Source organism: Balaenoptera physalus (genome assembly GCF_965194825.1).
Source record: "Balaenoptera physalus genome assembly, chromosome: 3".
Classification (NCBI taxonomy): Eukaryota; Metazoa; Chordata; class Mammalia; order Artiodactyla; family Balaenopteridae; genus Balaenoptera; species Balaenoptera physalus.
The window spans coordinates 27,476,228-27,492,236 of record NC_138890.1 but is presented as its reverse complement, the minus strand read 5'-3'; the positions used below and the strand labels follow the sequence as shown (position 1 = coordinate 27,492,236).

The window sequence follows — 16,009 nt, the reverse complement described above, 5'->3', positions numbered from 1 at the left end:
AATTTTGGAGGATTTTTAGAAGTGCAAACAGCAAAAGAGTAGTTTACTAGAAAGGCTTTTATTTTATATCACGTCGACATTTGTGAATCACTGTGTTTTTTCTATCACCTATTTGGTAAAAGTCCACAATTTGCCAAAATGATTAATAAAACACAAATACAGACATTTCATGTGATGTACCATGTAAATGTAAACCTTTGTAGTTACATGTTTTTGTAGCAAGAGAATTGTTTTAAAAGGCACGTAATTTATTAGCTATCGGTAGCTTCTTTATTGCCTTGCCGCGCTGCAGTAATAAATAAAAAAAAGTGAACTGATTTTACAAATGGCACACAAGGTGCACATTTTGTGGGGGGAAAAAGTCTTTTTTTAAAGAATTGGCATTAAATCCTTTTTTTGTGATGACAAAGAGGCTAAGAGTGCAAACTGTATTTTCTGTTTATCGAAAACAGTCTTTTTTCTCGGGGGCATTTTTTCCTATGATCATCAAGGGATTTCAAAAGCAATAAAGTGTGGAATCATTGTTCGACTTGAACAGTATTAAAACTTAGGTTTTAATTTCAGTGAAGTAATAAGATTTGAACCTGTCTCACATTACAGCACTGTAAGGCATTTAGCAATTGTATTTTAAAAGAGGTTTTTAAGATGCAGCTCACTTGTAAGCTCACTCTCTGTCAGTAATTAATAGTTTTTCTTCAGCATAGGCTGTTGTGATCAAACCAAGAAATATCTGGGTTTTCAGTAACACATTGTGATAATTGTGAGTGTTTATTCCTGATTAGTCTAAATGTCTAATAATTGTCAGCTTGCTTCCCTGGCTGCTTAAAAAGAAAAAAAAAGAGAGTGACATTTAAAGCTACAGTGTGTCTTTGGGCTTTTAAAAATATGAACGTAGATGTACATGTATATTTCAATAAGCTTTACACCCAGCAAGTTTATATGTCAGTTGACTCATTCATTAACCAAGTATTTTATCCTTCAATATCATTTCCTAGTTTTTAGACGTTACATCATCTGTGTACGTAAAAAAAAATGTTTCCAGATACAGTATTATATGTACAGCTAAACCCAAACTGACAATCTGGATTCTTCAGTACTCATCGCTGAAACTTACCTTTACTTCTCAAAAAAGCTCTTAAAATATGAGCATTTCTATTAGATCAATGTGGCAACATACTTGCTGATGAAAGATTGTAGTTACCATTTTGAATTGCTATTGAAAATAATTGCCTCTACAAAAGGAAACATCTGTATGATAGCACATGGTTAAAGCTGCCATCAATTTTTAACATTTGAGGGTTGAGCTATGACCTTTTATGATGACTGTGAACAGTAACTGCCTCCATTAGCCATAAGTTTTGTTTCTTTATTTTAGTAGATGGCCTAGGCTGTAAATATTAGAGAATCTAAAATAAATCAACATATTATCCTAAGGATACAAAATGTAAGAGCTATTTGTGGTTGGGAACCCTTGACAGATAGTTTGGATGAAGCAGATGATTGCCTGCCTAGCGTATCTGGTCTGCATTGCTATGCCTGCAGGCAGTTTAGTGCTATGGTTGTATATTGATGTCAGGGTTAGTACTGAGTGGCTAGCAGTGACAGATGTCTATAATTACAGGCAGTGCTTCCAGTATTTCTGAAAAGCCAGCCTATGTTGAACAATTATCTTATTTCTGCCTTGCCAAAGAGCGTGTCCCAATTGCTAGTATTAGCAGTAGTGAATATAGCGCTTCATCTGCTGCCTTGGGACAAATGTGGGAAAAGCACTTGGTTATAAAACATAAATGCAAAATATTTTTTTAACACTTTGAATTAGTTCAGTTCAGTGTTTTCCTAATTTTTATCTTCCCATAATGTTTCTGTTGAAGGAATCTTGAAATAATAGAAGCACATTTGGCTACTTATTGGGATTTTGTTTTCCCTTAAGCCTGTGTGTCTCCCCAGCCCCAGTATCCCTTGCTTTACTGAATAGATGTGTTTAAGCAAAGTTGGCTTTGAAACGACTTTCTCCAACGTGGATTACATTTTCTGATTGACTCGCATTACAAAATTGGAAATGCATTTCCATGGACAACCTCCCACACCTTTTGATGAGGAAAATTGTAAAAGGATAGACGGTGCTGAAATGTGCGAAATACCTTAGTGCACTGGTGCCTTTACATTTACTGAGAAATTGCAATTTTCAACTTTTGTTTTAACCCTTTTTTTTAAGCCTTCAGCCACTTATTGTCCTTTCCTATCTCCAAGTGTACATGACCACTTCCTTCCATATTGCCTCTTAGCCCACTTTAGTGACTCATTAGAAATGCTTTCATGCTTGTTGGTCCCAGTTCTCAACTGTCCTTTTTTTCTGGTTATTTGCATTTCTGAGACATGGGCTGTAATACCACTCTCCCCAGCAGATGCAGCTGCCTTACTTATACAATACTCTCCAACCTTAACATTCCTGAAGTTCCTAAAGTTCAAGGCACTGGGTACTAAAACATCATCCATGCTGTTAAGTGACAAATTCTGTATTTTCAGGTAATGTAGACTGAGAAATGCCTAGGAAATAGCATTTGAGGTCATGTTTCTTTCCAACCTTAATCTAACCTGTATTGGGTTTCTTCTTTGTGCTTCACTCCACTTTGTGGCATTATTTATTACATTTTCTCATTTAGTCTTCTCAGCAATATTCCCTTTAGTAGGTAGGAGTACCTTCATTTTGCAGAATATGAAAAAAGATTTCAGGAAGGTTAAAAACTTGTTTGGTGTCCTGGGTTTTTGACCAAATCATCATACCCTAAACCCAAGTGTGCTTTCCAGTGTATCACATTACCTATGTAGGTATTTAGACATGAGTCCAGACATGATCAGTTTTAAGTGTAATGATTGATAAGACCATCATCACAAGCTTCATCCCCATATTTGCTATTTTACTTCCCGAGGAAAAATCTCATCACTACAACCACAGATTGGACCTCTAGTTCTGGCTAGCCATCAGTCACAAGAGAATCGAGCTAGATCCTAGATATCTGCTAAAATCCACCCTACTGTAGGAGAAGCAACTCAACCCATGGTCTAGTGTCAGAGATCAATATTATATTTATATATGAAAGGCAGCCCCTTTCTGTTCTTACTGGGCCTATCACACAAAAACTTTTTTGATAACTTAAAACTCTAATGATGATGTTCTGGAACCCCTTGTCTGTGTGCATTTAATTTAGCAAAGAAAACTCAGAGAATCGGATGGACTTGTTTACCTGAATTGGGAAGACTTTGGTAATTTATTGGACACAGGGATGTAAATCATCTACTTAACCCAGAGATGAGAACTTATCCTGCAGACAGGAAACAGGAACTTGTGATGACTCCAAAAAGGAAGATGAGGGCTTTGAAATCAGGAACTTAGGTTGTACAGAGCCCTTGGGATAAAACATCACCTGCTACCACACAGCATTCTGTTTTCCTCCTGTCTCCTTTCCCATCACATTTACTGTTCCTCCTCTGTAAAATAGAAGTTATAGGTAGAAGACAGAAGATTAGGAGTTAGTCTGTCTTTCACTGGGGCTCTCTTCCCTCTATTCCCTCTTCTTTAACCACTATTAAAGCTACTCACATGCCAGTTTAGAAGAAATATTTATTTTCCACCATCTAGGCCAAATAAAGCACAAATAAAAGGGACCGTCATCTTGGTGCATGCCTCATAATCTTAATGCCAGACTAATGTTTGACTATCTTACTTAATAGTAATAGTGGCCATTTAGTGAGCACATATTCTAATGGCTAATAGCTAATGTTCATTTGGTGCATACTGTGTGCTAAAAACTTTCCAAGTGTTCCTGACACTGTGCTGGCAGTGCTGTATATAATACAGCATTTGATGACAATAATATTGGGTTGGCCAAAAGGTTCCTTTGGTTTTTAAGTAAAAATAAAAGACACATTTTTCATTTTCACCAAGAACTTTATTGAACAACCTATTCGTTGCTTTGTTCCACTACCTTCTGCCGTTTTTCAGGCAACTTCATAATTCCATCTTCCCAAAACCTTTGATCTTTTTGAGCAAAGAACTGTTCCAGGTGCCTTTTACAGTCTTCCAGGCAATGGAAATGTTTTTCATTAAGAGAATTTTGTAAAGACCTAAATAAATGGAAATCTGAAGGTGCAATGTCTGGTGAATATGGCGGATGAATCAGAACTTCCCAGCCAAGCTGTAACAGTTTTTGCCTGGTCATCAAAGAAACATGCGGTCTTATGTTATCCTGATGGAAGATTATGCGTTTTCTGTTCACTAATTCTGGACGCTTTTCGATGAGTGCCGCTTTCAAGTGGTCTAACTGGGAGCAGTACTTGTTGGAATTAACCGTTTGGTTTTCCAGAAGGAGCTCATTAATAGAGGACTCCCTTCCAATCCCACCATATACACATCACCTTCTTTGGATGAAGAGCAGCCTTTGGTGTGGTTGGTGGTGGTTCATTTCGCTTGCCCCACGATCTCTTCCGTTCCACATTATTGTACAGTATCCACTTTTCATTGCCATCACGATTTGTTTTAAAAACGGAACGTTTTCATAACGTTTAAGTAGAGAATCGCATGAGGAAATATGGTCAGGAAGGTTTTTTTCGCTTAACTTACGTAGAACCCAAACATCAAAGCGATTAACATAACCAAGCTGGTGCAAATGATTTTCAACACTTGATTTGGATACTTTGAGTATGTCACCTATCTCCCATGTTCTGATTGTTCTCAGTTAATGTCTCTAGTTGCTCGCTATTAACTTCAACTGGTCTACCCGACCGCGGAGCATCGTCCAGCAAGAAATCTCCAGCACGAAACTTCGCAAACCACTTTTCACACGTTCGAACAGTCACAGCGCCTTCTGCATACACTGCACAAATCTTTTTTTTGCACTCCAGTTGTGTTTTTACCTTTCTTGAAATAATAAAGCATAATATGCTGAAAATGTTGCTTTTTTTCTTCCATCTTCAATATTAAAGTGGCTACACAAAAATTCACCAATTTTGATAAGTTTTTGTTTAAATGCACGCTCATGTGACAGCTGCCACATACAATCTAACAAAATTGTTTCGAATGAAGTTAAAGACAACTAAGTGCTACTAGAGCCATCTTACAGAAAAAACTGAACAAACTTTTTTGCCAGCCCAATAATAATAGCCAGTACTTTATGGAAATTTTACCATGTACCAGGACAGTTGTAAGTGCTTTACATATGTTAACTGCTTTAATCCTCTCAAAGATTCTGTAAATTAGGTCCAGCTGTCATCCTCATTTTATATTTGAGAAAACTAAGGTGTAGAGGGTAAGCAGTTTGCTCAAAATCACTCAGTAAGTGGTGGAATCCAACTTGTCTTGGGCTTCAGAATCTATCTTTAACCACTTCACTAGACTGCCTTCTACTTTGTGATATTATTCTTTCCATTTTACAGATGAAGAAACTGAGACTCTTAGAGGCTAACTAATTTTACTAGAATTATAGAGTTAATTTATTAAATAAAATATTTATTGAATGTCTGTTATCTGCCAAGCACTGTGCTAGGCTAGCAAGTAGTAGTCTCACTCAGTATCCCGTGTGCATTGCACTAGACATGCATTCTGTGTTTCCTCCTAGTTGAAGTTACCTGAAATATATACTCAACTTGCTCATTTCTGTCTTCTTATTGAAAGAAGACTATGCTTCCTGGGCAACTGCATGTTGTCTTTGTTCACCAGTTAGACTTTTGCATATGTTGTAGCTAATTTTCAACATAAAAGTATTCAGTAGGAAGACTAGGATGGAAGCGGTACTTAGCCTATTGCTGCATATATTGCCTCCTCAGAGAAAGTTTGAAGTGTTTATTAGTGTTTGAAGATACTAGTGTTTGAAGACGTCAGTAGGCCATCAGAAGGTGAACTCTGATCCTCTGCATTTAGGGTAAGTTAAAGTTTTCACTAACTAGGCTAGTGTGAGAGACAGAAAGTAAAAGCTACAAAGGACTATAGGATCAACGTTTTTGAGTAAAGTTTGAGAATATAATGAAAATAGCAGATTTGACAGAATAGTAAAAATATGCACAATGTCATTGGCAGCCCTTTTTTCATTCCATGGGCCATTATTCCTTTACTCTTTTTGTCAGGTTGTCCTTCCTAAAGGGATAGAGAGTTGAGTGGCTCATAGGAGGAAGGTACAGCAGTTGTTTTGGATGTAGGAAATGGGACATGTTTCAGAGAGGCAGGGTGGAGGCAGAGTGTGTGTGCAAGAGTTAGATTAAGTGGTGGAAGACTCAATGTGATTTGCTTCACCTTCTGAGTGACGACAGAAATGAGTTTCATTTATTGAGCATATACTTTTACCCTTCAAAAGTTGACTTGGCCTACTTATATCATTAGCCCCAGTTGCCACACTTGCATAATGAGAGTGCCTCATGGGAAACAGCAGTATTAAGAGATTCTTGAAAATAGTTCTGTTAGGTGTTATTTATAATTTGTTCTTTTTCAGGGCTATCCTTTAGTAATTGGTTTCTTGAATTATTTCATGGAGGCAAACCCATTGTAATCCATATAACCACATCCAGGCTTTGAACAGCACTTCACTATGCCTCTGATCCTAGCCTCCAGAATAAAATCAAAGTCCCATGAATATTTTAAGTGACAACCACAAAGATCCTGAGCCACATTCTCCCCGTATCGGAAGTTGGGAAGGACTTCTGCTCTTCCCTTATCCCTGACGCCAGGTGGCAGGTCCCTAAACTCTGTGCTTTTTAGGATGTACGCCTGAGGAGTGATGTGTCCAGAGTTCCAGAGAAGGCTTGGAAAATAGTTCAGGTGAGTTGAGCTGCTGGTTATTGTGGTGGATCACCAGTCTTTATGCTTGTCTCACCACAGCCCCAGATTCCTATGATTAAAATAGGCACGTGCACAGGGATAAGTGTAGGGGTGCATTTTTCTTGATTCCCTTTTTTATGCACTGTGGAATCCTACAGTGTGCGTGTTTTATAACGAAATGTTCGATAGTCAGCTAATGTTCGGTAGTATTAACGACGAAGCCTCTGTTTAGTGTGATTGCATAGTATGAAAGCAGCCTAGGTTTCTTGATTATAACGTTTCTAACCAGTTATTCATACCTGAAAGGAGAAAGTTGTATTTGGCTACAATGAATAGCATCTGTTATTGAACGGTATCTAGAGCACATGTATCTCTTGTGCCAGAATATGTTTCTGGCAGACACCTATGAGAGGTGTAAAGGATTAAACAAAATCTCTTACTTCGCAGTTCCCCACCTCTACCATCACTCTCTCACAAACTTCATCCCGCATCAGTTCTTTGCTCTAAAATGTAATCATGTCATCTTATAAATTTGGTATTGCAAAGAGTTATGAATCAAATGCCTGAAATGACCCTTCAAACCATGATCTCAAAACCTTCTACCAAAATTAATCAAACCTTCTTCCAGTAGTCCTGTGCCATAGCCATGGTTCGCTTCTTACTGTATGAGCTTGGAAAGATAATATATTTACCCAAGACTTTACCATGGCTTTAGCCACAGAAGACTAGTTTAACAGAAGCTTGGCCCCATATATGGAGTGAATTGGCAGCCAGCGGGAACAAAGCTGTGTCAGGACAAATGTACACTCCCCATCTTCTCTAGTTGGCTTTCAGCTGGTTGCACCACAGGAGTCTTTCTATGGACTGTGTATCCTGTGACCAATAACTGGTGCTCTCGACCCAGGTCCCTCTTGGCTAGTGAAGGCCTGTCGGGAGACATTAGGTTCATGCTGGTGGAGATCCTTAGTCAGTGGCTCCCTGAAGGAAAATGGGGCAAACGGCCAGCTTCTGTTGAACAGGTGGTAGTTAGACCTTAGATCTGGTCGGGGCAGGAGGGAAAGAATCTCTCCAAAATTACCAGTATTGCTGGTTTTCACACTGTACCTGTACTCCTCTTTCTAATAAATGATTGTTTAGAAACTAATCCAAAAATATATCTGGCGGCATCTGGAGCCCTTCCTTAGCAGTCTGGATTTGGGCCCAAGTGAGGAATGGAAACCCCACTGGGGTGCAAGCAAAAGAGGAAGCATGTTCTTAGCCATGCATCAGTGGAGGCCCCTACTGGGAGAGGGGATTATCACAAGGCAGCAGGCAGCCCTGTACCCCAGCCTGCTGAGTTCATGCTTTGTGCCACAGGATGTGGAGCGAAGGAAATGTGAGGCCAAAGTGGTCGCTCCAAGTTTTCTTATACAATAGCTTATTCAAGCAGATTGGGAACGCCTCTTAAGAGATTTGTTAGGTACATGTCCCCTTAGCAAGATGGCCACCACAGATGGTAGGTTCAGATATTCTAATTGAAATAAATACTTAACATTCATATTTATTTTATATCTCCATAGCCAGCTTTTCTTTATCAGATGTTATTCTGTATTCCACTGAACGAGGCAGGCAGATTCCTAACCTTTTACCGCTTGGTTTCCAAAGTAAATTATGGTCTTAAAATTAAATTTTAGCAAAAGATTTTTTTACCTGATTTTGGTCCTGTATTTTGTGATGTTATTTTAAATGATATGGAAAAATTAGTCAGCCAAGATTAATGTAGATCTATTCATTATCACTAAGTTTATGTATTTAATATGCAACAATGATGTCTGTACTATTAATTCTCTTGATGTGGTCACAAGTTAATTGTGACGATCATGTTTTATTCTGCTTCAAACGTTAATGAGAGAGCTCAATATCTTTAGTTCCAAACTCTTTAGATCCAAGTCATTAAATGCTCTGTTAGTTTCCTCTTACACCTTTCCTTTTTCTCCCTCCCCTCCCTTTCTCTTTAATGGATCTCATATAGAGAGCACTGCATTGGCTTCAAGGGCACTTGAAGCCTAAGACAAAAATATGGAAATTGGTTTCTTACTCATGATAAGTGAGTTCACACTCCGTTCCAAAATTATTTTCCTAAGGAACATTAATGCTTTTATTATATTGAATGCTTTCCAGTGACAGGTTTTGCTTTACCAAATTACATTCAGTTAAAAATCTTGGAAACCAAAGGGAGAAAGTGGTGGGGGGGTGGGTGGTGGTGGTGGGATGAATTGGGAGATTGGGATTGACATATATACAGTAAAATGTATAAAATGGATAACTAATGAGAACCTGCTGTATAAAAAAATAAATTAAATAAAATTCAAAAAATAAAGAATAAAAATCTTGATTTATAAGTCATTTCAATAGATTAAAACAATACTTTAAAATTCATAATTGTTGAGTTTTTAAATTTTTATGGTATCAATTTTGTATTATTGGATGTGAATTTTTTTACACTAAATTGGTTCAGGAAAGTATATCATCTGATGGCAAAATACTTTGTTGTTGATTTCCACAGCACTGCTAATTTTCTGCACTGAGCCTGCTTATAAAAGCTCTTTGAGAAGTTATAACATCTTAAACATTTATAGAAGGCCTAAGGGTATTAACTTATTGTAATTTTCTGAAGATTCATTATCCAAAATCTTAATTCATTGTAACAACTCTTATGAAAACCTATAGAACCAGTGTTTTCTCTTATTTTCTTATTTGCACACAATGAGAGATTCATTGTTCTTTTTAATTTGTTTCATGCGGTGCTTTTGAGTACATTTCATAGAGGGCTGTTATTGAATTTCTGTGACTGTCATTATCTATCCATACAACCTTTAGGAACTAATATTCTGGGTTTCCCAGTTCTGTAATCTACTTCAAATTTAAGGATTGACATAATTAGTTTCTTCAAAGTTATAACCAGAATGTCAGAGACAACACTGCAGATACCCAAGACCAAGGATTAGGATTGGAAAAAGAAAGCAATTTTAAAAATTATCACAGCACATGCTTTTGTTCTTTATTAAATTAAATTTACAGCTCAAAACCTTATTGCTGTTTGTATGTGTATTCCCTTGTCTGGTTTTCTTATCTTGTCTGGCTTCTTTTTTAAAAACCAGATATAAGATCATTTCAACTACCTGCATATGCTCAGACATTATATGTCACTTGATTAGTTGAGAAGTTAAAGAACATAAGTGGGTCACTGAAGTGTTATATACATATCCAAATGCTCTTTTCTGAAGTTTAAAAGAAGCTTCACAGTAGAATGACTAGAGATAAGAAAACATATTAAGACAGTTTTTTAGGAGCATGCCTTCATATGTCTGTAATAATGATAATTTCTTACATTTCTAATGACTTCCTGTATTTCAAGAGCCAGAGAGATGGATGACTGGCTAAAATGGGTAATTTTTCTACCTTCTAAGACAATAACTATTTAGAAGTAGAAAGAATTTGGTTTTGTATCATGAAATTTTGAAGCTTTATGCCTTTAACAAATGCCGTTTCTGACCATGATTAGCAAGATTTCAAAGTTAATACAAATTTAGGGTTTTGTTTGTTTTAACCTTTTTTCTGTGTGAAAGTCTTCAAGGTAAGCCCTTTCTTACCCTTCTGTTATTTTTTATGTAATGAGCTTTCTCTTGGAAAGGTAGTAGCTGACAATACTAGCACCTACTATTAGAAAGGGTCCATGAAAGGGGGTAGGAAGGGAAGCAGCATTTGTTGAGTAGCTGCTAAATGTCAGGTTCTGTGTTAGGTATCATCATTTAATCTTCCCAAAAGCCCATAAAGTAGGTTTTATTATTATTCCTGTTTTTCAGATAGGAAACCAAGATTCAGAGACTTTAAGTAACACCTAGTTAGTGGCAGAATTCAAATCCAGTTATCTTTGGGACCAAAACCTGTGCTTTTTCTATGTTGCTAAGTTTATCGAGATAGTGTTCTGAGTACTTCTGGAGATGTAAAGAGAAATAGACATTTCCCTGCCCTCAGGCGGCACGTGCTTGAAGTAATGGAGGAAACACATATAAACATAGAAAATTAGTGCTATAACAAGATAATATGCTATTACATGAGAAGTGCCACTAACAGGCCAGCAACAATGGATGCTCTGAGTATCCAAAGGAGGAGAGAGAGCTCCTCTTACTGAATCTACAGGGAGAGCTTCTTCCAGAAATATTTAAGCATTGAAACTACATATTTTTATATATAAAATAAACAACAAGGACCTACTGTACAGCACAGGGAACTATATTCAATATCTTGTAATAACCTATAATGGAAAAGAATCTGAAAAAGAATAGATATATATATATACATAACTGAATCACTTCGCTGTATACCTGAAACTAACACAACATTGTAAATCAACTGTACTTCAATTAAAAAATAATAATAATTTTAAAGAACTATATCTTTTTAAATAACAAAACTTTACCAGTGGTCACCTGAGTGAGTATAATTTGGAATATATTATTTTTACAGGAAAAAAAAATTCTTCGTAAAAAAACACACCTCTTATTGGTTGTTTTCCTTTTGTTACAAAATTATGAATGAAATGGAATCAGCCCAAATACACATTTTAACATTACATTCTTGTTATTCAGTTAACAAACATTTATTGAGTATTAGGCATGGGAGATAAAAGACAGAGCATCATCTCCACCCTCAGGGAGTTTGTAGCCTAACAGAAAGACAGGCATATTAAAAAAAAAAAAAAAAGAAGAAGAAGAAGAAGAAAGGGAGGAAGGCACAGGCTGACAGGCAAAAACTAGGTTATGTGAAACACATAACCAAGAGCATAACGATTTATTCAACTTCATTGTATCCTTCAGAGAAGGATAACACAAATGGGCTTATTAGTCTCTTATTTCTTAGATTTTTGCTTATTTTTCACTATGATCAAATTATCTTAATTGATTATGAAATAAAAGATTAGGAATCTATGAACTGAAAGTGAGCTTTTTTCCTTTTCTTGCATTCTTACGCCAACTCCTATATCTTTCCCTAAAATGAGTATGTATTGTGATGTAGTTTCTTCTTGCTGTCATAAAAATTATTTTTGGTAAAGTGATAGAAGTTTTGGAAAATGTTGAAAACCCCTAAATATTGTGTAAGAATTTTTTCAGTAGAAAACTTTCATTGACTTGTGCTTTATGATAAATAATCTTATAGATATTTCCTCACTGGACAGATTAGTCCTCACCCCCAAATTATGTGTATCTATGGTATAACTACATTTCAAATGTTCGAAGACATTTTCATATTATCTGCATGCTCTCTGAATGATAAGGTGCCTTGGAAAATGTGAGCCGGTCTTTTAAAAGAAATGCAGTAATCATACATTGATTTTAAATGACCCTGTCACACGTGAAAACAAATCAGATTGTTGCTCTTAATGAGCTTTTCAATTTACTATTCAGTAGATCAGATAAGTGGATTTAAGAGGTAATGATCCTGTTTAGTACTCAAGCTTGGCTGTCAGATCCTAGTAGTGGAGAGAAATCCCCAGGGACAAAAGCGTTGACACAGTTCTAGATGGGATAATGGGAATCAAAGCTAATGGATGATAAAAGGAATGGTGCAAGTTACAAGGATAATTGTGGATTAAAGCACTGCCATGTGTCAATGTTGACTGTTTTTTCCAGTATCTTATTGGGTCAAATCTGATGCTTTGAGAAGCTGTTTTGACAGCAGAGCACAACAGACCTGCCTGCTTAGATTCCTTCTTTCTTGAATGCCAGAGACACAACAGAAAACTTCCTTGCAGGGACTATCAATTTAAAAAATATTTTTAATATGTTTAAATGTCTTAATGTTTAAAATCACATTTTTGTTACATTTCTGTTATTCAGTGTGGCATGGGCAAAATCAAAATTAGATTAATTTGATCTTTGCCATAAAAAATAGCATTTGTAAAGTCTTGAAAGTGTAAAATTTTATTTTATAAAAATACAGTGTAGTAGGGGAGATGGACACCCAAACAATTACAATGTGAAAAGCACCATGCTAGAGGAATGGACCAGACGCTATAGGAACATAAAGGAGAAGCACAACTTACCTTACCTGGAAATGGAAGGAAGGCTTCAGAGATGACTTTTGAATGAGAATCAGGGCAAGAGGAGGAAGAAGGCTGATTCAGGAAAAATGAACAGCACATGAACTCATAGAGATCTGTAATTGCATGAGAAGCCTCAGTATTTCATGAGTATTTCATTGTGGCTTCAGGTTGAGGGAAATGATAGATGAGGAGGTAGGTTGGGGCCAAGTTGGGAAGAGCCTTGTGTGCTATAGTCATATCAATATAAGATTTTCCAAGGGGCCCGACTTACTCCCATTCATGAGAGAGCTTTTGGAGCATGTTGGGATAAGGGAAACTTCCCCTTTTACAACCATTCTTCCTTTGAGCCTTCTATGGGCTTAAAGGTTTCTGATGATTGAGGATTTGGTGGTAACTAACCTCCCTAGGTTCTTTCTCCCTAGCTCCCTCTTCACAGCAGACATCTTACAAAAACAGTGATAGCTTTGATCTTACAAGAGATAAAGGCCTACTCTCATGAGCCAAGTCACAGATACTGGAATTGAAATGCTTTTCAATTAGGGCTCAGAAGTTAGCAGGAGAAGCAACAGGAACTTGAATCTCAATCTTCCTTTCTTTCTCTCTCCCCCAGCTTCTCCCCTCTACCCTCTGCCCCTTCTTTCACCTGCCCCTTCCTTTCCCTCTCTTTCTCCCTCTGATTCACTCTACTGGCCTGAGGAGCTCCTGGTCGTAGGACTTAAGTCAAAAGCCTGGAACACAAGCTTCTGGTTGAATAGTGTTTAAAATCCAAACATGAGATCTCTGCAATGAACAGCTTTCCTCCCCTGTATCACCATGTAACTCTGGATGATTTGTGGTGTCCTGTGATTTTTATCTCACCTTCACAACCTATGACATTATATCAAGGTAGTGTTTACATAAGAAAAACAAAAGGCAGAGGGAGTGAAAGCTAAGTTGCCATACCATAGGAAATAGGCAGATCAGGAGAGAGTAAGAGAACACAATCACAGGGAATCAAATCAGAGAAGAGAAATCCCATACAGCTGGTGTCTGGCAGAGATAACCTGGAATCATACCAGAGCATCAGGGAGTATGAAGGTGTCAACCCACCTCTCAGCTTTGCCAGGCTATTAGAGGGAATATTCCACTGGCTGCCAGTGGCATTTTCCCACTTGTAGTGGGATATGTGTTTATAAGCTCAATGTGGCTTAGGTTGGAACTGAAATGTTACACCCCAAACTCTGCAACCATCACTCCCTAATGGGAAGCTTAGTGGATTCCCAGGCCCCGATGTATTCAGCAGAGAATCCCTGAGCCTGGGATTTCAGTTTCAGCATGGAAAGTAAGACCTATCTGTATATTTGGGGGAGCTTATTGAGAGATACTTGAGGAGAATTTCTATGAATTCTTTAACTTCCTCGTATTTTTGAAATCCTTATTTTTATAGCTGCCTAACATAATCCTGAATTATTTGATGGCTTGCTAAAATCTGGAATAGATGGAAATTTTTTAAATGTTGGAATCTTTTATTGAGGCACTCCACTTTCCAGCCCTTTACATACATATGCCTGCCTTTGAGAAAGGGGTGCTTTATTACCACTTTGAGAAAAAAAAAAAAGTTATGTGGTATGCTGGGAATAAAATGAGTATGTGAATGTGGGTTTATGTGGGTGTATATATATTTCAAAATAAGGGAGGTGCTTCCTGGAAGAGAAAGAGGAGGGTAAATTTTTAAATTACAAAAATTTTTTTAAATTCTTCATTTGTTCTCCCCACTCGTTCCCTACATCAGTGTGGATGCAACAATGCATTAAATCTTTACATTTGTTCAATTTGAATAGTCTTTTGAAAATATATGTTAATGATAAAGTTTTTAACAATAAATGTTTTCATGCAGGTATATGCCCGTATGTCAGAAGTCTTAGGAATAACAGATGACAACCATGTTCTAGAAACATTCATGATGAAAATGTGAGTCCCTGCTTTGGTTCTTTGATTTTTCTGTTGTTGTGTTGCTTTGACCTTTGTACTGTGCTTAAATCTCTCCAGAAATGTTAATTTTTAATAAGAGACTTTTTAAATTATGCTTTAATTCTTAGAATGGTAGCATTGTTCTTATCTGAAACTTAATTTCACGTATTTAAAATTCACCATCCAAAAGATGTTATTTGTCAAGGTATCCGTACTACTGCAGCATGCAGGATCAAAACATGTTTTTGAAAAGTTTACAGACTTTGACTCTTCAGTTCAGTTGGACTGCCTTTTTTAATTAAAAAGAAAATACTCAATTTTAAAGACCAACTCAAGAGATTCTTGCAAATTGGAATCATTGAGAGAGATTTGGTTGCCTTCAGACAGGGCATTCATTGATTTCAGTAGAAACCTATGGCTATCAGAGACATACTCATGGAAACTGTCCTTAAATTATCCTTACAATATTAGCAAAATTAACTAGTTTATGGTCATAGACATAACTTTGTACACTTAGCCTAAACTTCTATGCCTCCACTTGACATCTTTCTTCATCTGTGTAACAGATAGGTAGCACTGTCTTACTTGCAGAGAACAAAGCTAGATAAACAATCATGATCATAGGAAGTGAGTTTTGGAACCACAAATTTGATGGTTCACTTCTTGGCAGTAACTGTGAGTCTCTGTTTGACTTCCTTTGTAACTCCTGTTGTCACTCCCTACTATGTTTATTTTGGATACAAACTTAATGTTTCTTCTGTGAAACATTTAGGCAACTTTTTAATTTACAAAACTAAATTTATAGAATAATACACCATTTGGAGAGCAGTGTTCATTGTGCATTGCTTGTATATAATTTTGAATATGCTATGAAAAGAATAGAAAATGTTCCATTGATACTTAAACCCACTTTATGAGATGTTTGTGATTTAGGTCATTTAACTGACATGAGTGTATGTGTATTTCCATGTTCTCCCTACACAAACAAATACCTTCATTATAATTAAAAACTTTTTTTTCATATTTAGTGTTACAAACCTTAAATACTGGGGAAGATGTGAGCCTGTCATTTCAAGGACTCTTCAGTTCCTAAATGACCTTTCTGTTGGATATCCTTTTTACTATATCTGATACTGTACATAAACAACCTAACAAGTGCATTCTAT

The 16,009-nt window shown here is 36.7% G+C and overlaps 1 protein-coding gene across 6 annotated transcripts in view; it reads left to right on the top strand.

Annotated features, from left to right (window-relative positions):
* Positions 1–16,009, top strand: part of RANBP17 (RAN binding protein 17) — a 306,501-nt gene that overhangs the window by 196,484 nt on the left and 94,008 nt on the right. For all 6 annotated transcript variants that reach the window (XR_014262049.1, XM_082456403.1, XM_082456404.1 and 3 more), the window contains 2 exons: positions 14,770–14,843; positions 15,872–15,952. Coding sequence is in view for 5 of the 6 variants with exons in the window: in XM_082456403.1 (XP_082312529.1) it covers positions 14,770–14,843; positions 15,872–15,952 (155 nt within the window). In the remaining variant the exon portion in view is untranslated. The remainder of the gene's footprint in view (positions 1–14,769; positions 14,844–15,871; positions 15,953–16,009) is intronic.